Source organism: Daucus carota, chromosome 2, assembly GCF_001625215.2.
Source record: "Daucus carota subsp. sativus chromosome 2, DH1 v3.0, whole genome shotgun sequence".
NCBI lineage: Eukaryota > Viridiplantae > Streptophyta > Magnoliopsida > Apiales > Apiaceae > Daucus > Daucus carota.
This window is the reverse complement of record NC_030382.2, coordinates 47,655,823-47,662,157: the sequence shown is the minus strand read 5'-3', so window position 1 is coordinate 47,662,157 and position 6,335 is coordinate 47,655,823. Positions and strand designations below refer to the sequence as shown.

The window sequence follows — 6,335 nt, the reverse complement described above, 5'->3', positions numbered from 1 at the left end:
TAAGCATTTTTATTGTGTTAATTATTCGGTTAGTATGATATAAGATTTCTTATAGATAGGTTAGCACATTCAAAATTTGCCAAAGCAGGTAGTGAACAGCTAAAAGATAATTGCCAAAATTAGTAAGGTAAAAAACACATAAAAATATTACATTCACAATACAAGTACATGTATTTATCAAATTTCAAAAGAAAATTATTTAAAATGAATTTTCATAAGATTCAATTTTGCTTCTCACATAAATGACACCTTCTGAGTTCTGATATTAATAAGCACACCTTTGTCTAATACCTTGTTTATAGTAGAGTTAACAGAGTATCTCCATAAGTCTTCTGCCACAATCCAGGCAGCACATTTATTTAGTCAGCAATCAAGAGGAAAGCAATTTCTTCAGAGTTCAGGGAGTAAGAAATTGCAGGCAGACCTTCAATGGCTGAGCTACAAAATTCCAACAAGAAAACAAATGCTATGTAGGAAAAGAACAAAATATGGACTGAACTGTCTCACGTTTTCATTCTCCAGCAGGATTTATTATGCAAGCAAGTGGTCTTTGTTGTGATTTTAAGATCTTTTTCTTAAGTGTTCTTGTTAGAAAAATCGAGAAATTTAACCATTAGATCACCACTGACTTGACTGCTGAGCAGGGGCACATCTTACCCCCTGGTTTAATGAACAGGATCAAGTGTTGTGAATTCTGATAAAATTTGAGTAGGCAAGATGGTTTATATGTAAACGACCTTTTTAGATCATTAAAAATGTGGGATTATGTAGACTATTGAAGTGGCTGCTACAAAGTAATCAAATATATTCAAAATGCAAATTTTCAAATAATTCGAGAAGTGTTTTTCTTACTAACAAACATAGCCAAAGAGTGTCACTTTGGTGCATCTTTGTACTTGACTGTACACAAAATTGTTGAAAGAATGAGATGCATGGTTAGATCCAGTCAAAAAAATATCTCAGCTAACACCAATGAATGACTAAAAGCTAAACAATTGGCTGCAACAACTATATGTCACCTTGGAAAAATCAGCCCTTCTTCATATGTACAAGAAACGACTGGCAAGTGCAGAACCTAGCCTGAAGGAGGTCGAGATCTCCTCAGTATGTGGACAACTTGTCTCATTGCAGGCCTCGTAGTTTTAACCTCAGCTGTGCAAGCTACTGCTAGCTTTAGAACTTCAAGAAGGTGATTTTGCGGAGCTGTCTCCCATAGTCCACTAGTGAAAAACTCCTTTTCCCGACTGCTTTCCTGTAGCATTATAGCCCATGATATTATAGTAAAACCATTTCCATAAGAAGAAAAAGAACGATCTAGGCATTTTTTATCGGATAGCAACTCAAGAAGGACTACGCCAAAACTGTAAACATCAGCTTTTTCAGATACGCGACAAGTTAAAGCATATTCTGGTGCTACATAACCATAAGTTCCAGCAACACTTGTCGTTGCATGGGTTTCAGATATTCCCAGAAGCCTTGACAACCCAAAATCGGATAAATAAGCATTATATTGATCATCCAGTAGTATATTGCTTGGCTTGATGTCACGGTGTAGAACTCGTGGATTACATTGGTCATGAAGAAAAGCAAGTGCATTTGCAACATTCAGAGCAATCTTGTGAAGTACTCTCCAGTCGACATCCCTTTTGGATCGTTTTTCGATATACTGCTCCAAATTACCTCTGGGAAGAAAATTGTATATGAGGAACATCTCTGCTTCACTGGCATGGTAACCAATTAAAGTTATAAGATTCGGGTGTTTTATCCTTCCAAGGATGCCTACCTCAGCATCAAATTGTGGGATACCTTGGTATCGTTCTAAAGTGAGCCTCTTCACTGCCACTATGGTTCCTGGTGCGATCTCAGCCTTGTAAGTGGCACCAAAACCCCCATATCCAATGCAATGGACTCCATTAAAATTTCCTGTTGCTTCAACGATACTTTCATAAGTCAACGGTACCCCTATATCCTTGAAGGCTACAACTTCCTTCCTCTCAGAAGATTCTGAAACATGAGCTCTCGTATTTGGAGTCTTTCTTCTTATATAATAGAAGAGGACGACTAGACATAGAAGAATAAAAACAATTGCAGATACAGATATTATGGATGCCAACTCGATAGAACTAAATCCTTTGTTTGAGCTTTTAGAACCACTCGTTACTGGATAAGCCACAGAGTCATGTGTGTCTTCGCCTGGAGGTAAAGCTAAACGAGATACAGGAAGGAAAAGACTTCCAAGAAAGTTGCTACAACTCATTTTCTTACTGCCTAACAAGAATTGTTTAGACAAATTATCAAGTGAGATGTAACAGCTGTTGAGTGACGTTATATTTGACAACTTTGTGGGGATGCTACCTGCCAGTTTATTGTTTTCAAGCAATAGAACAGCTAGGTTATGCAAGTTTGCTAGACCCACGGGTATTTCACCAGAAAAAGAGTTCGATGAAAGTTCTAAACATTGGAGAGCAGTTAACTGTGAGAATGTAGAAGGTATGCTTCCATTCAGCTCGTTACCTGCCAAGGATAGATACTTCAGATTCTTCATGCGACTGAGATCAACTGACACCTGACCCTGTAACTTGTTCCAACTCAGGTCAAGCTTAACAAGTGAATGTAAATATCCAATACTGTGAGGTATTACTCCTGAAATCTGATTCTTGGAGACGTCCAAAACTTTTAGAGGTCTGCATGTGACACCAATACCGGATGGAAGTGGACCAGAAAGTCTATTGTTGCTTACATTGATGAGCATTCTAAAAAACTTGTTACAGTTGCCAAATAAGTTTTCATGTAAGCTGCCAGTAAGATTATTTCCAGCTGCAATAAATGCATATTCAACACCTTTGCCTAGACTTCCGCGGATTACAGGAAGCATTGGAACTGAACCACTGAAGTAATTGTGACTGAAGTCATGAATGACTGGAAAGCCTACACTTGAAAATGGTAGAGGGATTTCTGAAAGTGTTTTACATGTAAAGGATGACACATACGCAAAGGATGGGCTGGAAGATTCAAGAAGGCCTGAACTAGAAGAGAAGAGAGAAGTACAAGTAATGTTGTGGAAACTGGGAATCAACCCTGACAATAGGTTTGAACTAATATCAAACACGGTCATACAGGGAACTTGAAGTTTTTCGTCGAGACCCCCACTTATGCTGTTTGAACTCAGATTAAGAAAATGCAGGTTCTTGCATCCTTCAAATACCCCATATATTTTTCCTGTAAATAAGTTTTGCGCCAGGTTGACCATCTCTAAGTTATCACAATGTCCCCAATTGCTAGGAAATCTGCCTTTTAAATTTGCATCTGGAGCCCAAAATATCTTCAACTGAGGGAGTGATGTAACTTGCTCGGGGATGGAACCTTCAAACATATTATACTCTTTGAAAAGGGCATCAGGTATGCCAACCGCTTTCTGACCAAAATTACCTGAGAGGACAATAACTGATAAGCTAGAACAGTTTCCAAGCAGTGTCGGAATATTACCACGAAGGCTGTTTTGCGATACATCCAAAACTTCAAGCTTCTTAAGATCACCAAGTTCCGAAGGAATAACACCCTCAAATGTATTAGAAGACAACAACAGTGTTCTTAATTGACCACATTTACCAAAACTGCGGGGAATGCTCCCATTTAGATAATTACCAGCTATATCCATATGTTCAAGACTCCCGCAATTTTTCAATAATTCATCCGGAACTGATCCCCTCAACAAATTAAACGACAAATGAAGCACTTTTAACTTCACAAAGCCACCAAAGGACCCTGGAATCCTTCCCTCTATCTTATTTCTTGCTAAATTCAAAACTTGCAAATCGCTACATTTAGAAAGAGAATTCGGAATCTCCCCACCAATTCTGTTAAAACTAAGGTTCAAAACCCTCAACTTCCTAAAACTATCAAAATTACCCGACAAATTCCCAGTAATCAAATTCCCTTCAAGATCAAGTACTTCAATATTCTTTAAACCCCACATTTCACTAGGAAGTTCACCACTAAGTTCATTAAACGGAAGCGATAAAACCCTAAGCATAGTCAACTTCCCAATAACATATGGTAATTCCCCAACCAACTTTCCATTCATACCAGAACAATTTATTTCATTTCCATATCCATCCAACATAAATTCCGAATATTTCAAACAAGAATCATCAAAAACATTACCTCCATTACCACCAGCTATCTTCAGCTCCACAACTCTAGAATCTGAATTGCATGTAACTCCATCCCATGAACAGAAATTCAAAGCATCCGTTTTCCAGCTTGATAAAATCCCAGATGGGTCAGAAATCGAGTTCTTGAACTCCAACAGAACCATTTTGTCCTGCCCTAAAACTGAACAACCAAAACACAAGAACAAAATCACATAAATCAATCTTCCCATTTTCTTGATCATAATTATAATCAAACCAAAACCCCAAAATTTCAAAAAGCTGCAAATTAACAAAAAAGAAAAGATGGGTGTTTTAGTAATGGATTTTCTTGAAAAAGTAGGGAAATGACAAAGAGTTGGGTGCATCAATCTTTATCCAATTATTTGTATGTATTCATTAGCGTGTTCTCACTGTAATCTTTATCTAAGTACCAAGTACTATGTTGAAGTGTAATTGTATGTACAGTTCTATGTTCTCTTGCGTGTAATACGCGTAGTGTGTGTGGCAGTGTAGTGGGGGCCACTGAACTAGTTGGCAGTCAGTCAATGAATGGGAGGATATGATGTCTTTTCGTACATGGCGGCTTCAGTTTTAGAATTTGTTAGACGAAGTCTACTTTCACTACATCCAATGGAGACCTGTCTTGTGGCATAATAACGGTTGGTATAGACAATATCCTGTACACACACAATATAGCAGCTGCTTATTCTGTTAAAAACGAAAAAGTTTTCTTGGATGAGAAAATAACAAAACATGGATGAAAGGATCTAAAAAACCAAAGCAATAATTAGATTAATTCTAAGGTTTTTGGAAAGAAGATTAATTCTGAGTTTAACGAGGAAAAGCACGATTACGGAAAAATCATTTCTATCTTTTGCTCCTTAGGTTCTTTATATTGTATTTATATTGTGAGACTGGGGAATTGACATATATATTAAGATTCACAATTTTTTTAAATTATTTTAAACCAATCAAAAATTATCAATTAAATTTGAGATTAATTTTGAGGTCTCCGATTCCCGATTTATCCAAAAAATATCGGATAATTTCTGAATCGGTAGATTAACCTATCAATTCTGATTTCCGACTTTTATAACTATACTTATAAGCTCTTGTTAATATAATAATAATAATAATAATAATAATAATAATAATAATAATAATAATAATAATAATAATAAAAATTCATTGACATTTAATTTAGGAGTTAAAATGAATTTTGTTAAAAACTCATAAAATAAAATAAACTATTCAACATCTTATATGAAATGTGGAATAATTTTTAGGAGCATATCATACATTTGAATACCACTCAAACACCATACCAAAATCATGATTATTTTTTTTGATAAAAAAAATTATGATTAGTTAATACACTTTATAATCATTTTTATATAACGGAACTAAAATCTCTACACTTTTTCATGTGGAACAACCCAGATTTAGATAGAAGTGTCTCTCTCCATCCCAAATTAGATAAGCTCGTTGACTTCGGGCACGCACTTTAAAGTCCATTGACCGCACAGCTATATTACTTATTTTTAAAATTTTATTTATCCGAATAATAATTTAAATATAAAATATTAATTTACAAAAAAAAATTAAAAAAAAATAATTTCGGAACTATACGGTCAATGCACCTTAAGTTACGTGACCAAATTCAACTAACTCATTTAATTTGGAATGCTATGGAGGGTATTTGGGATGCGATGGAGAGAGTAGTTCGAATTTGGAAACTATGATCAAGTCAAAGAATGCTGAGTTCCGACAATGAAGTATGTCAATTCACAATTTCTGACTTCAATTTCAAAGCGGTAGGTGGTGAGTGGTGACTGTCTGAGTGACTGCTGAGGATTCGACAGTGATTGCTTGGCGAGTTGACTGACCTATATTCATACCATGCACAAAACAAAGCTCAAACTCCACTACTTACACTCAATCATAGCTTACAATTTAAAGATGGACAAACATTTCCTAGTTGGAAAATAATTATGTTGACCACGGATTGTAATGCTGGACTAGCAAGTGCTGCTGCAAACTTTTTTGTATAATATTGTCAAACACTTGCATCCACAGCATCATTTTTCTGCTTGGAAGACCAGGGCCTAAGCCAAAGGACCACCTTCCTAGTTCTATTGTCTGTACAATATCATGACATTTTTCACGACTAACGCGCAAAGA

At 36.0% G+C, this 6,335-nt stretch overlaps 1 protein-coding gene across 1 annotated transcript; it reads right to left on the bottom strand.

The window, feature by feature from the left end:
• Nucleotides 1-820: 820 nt before the first annotated feature.
• Nucleotides 821-4,586, bottom strand: LOC108208926 (LRR receptor-like serine/threonine-protein kinase RPK2). The gene has a single exon (XM_017379551.2). It carries the CDS (start codon nucleotides 4,517-4,519, stop codon nucleotides 1,076-1,078), a length of 3,444 nt encoding a protein of 1,147 aa, XP_017235040.1. The 5' UTR covers nucleotides 4,520-4,586; the 3' UTR covers nucleotides 821-1,075.
• Nucleotides 4,587-6,335: the final 1,749 nt, after the last annotated feature.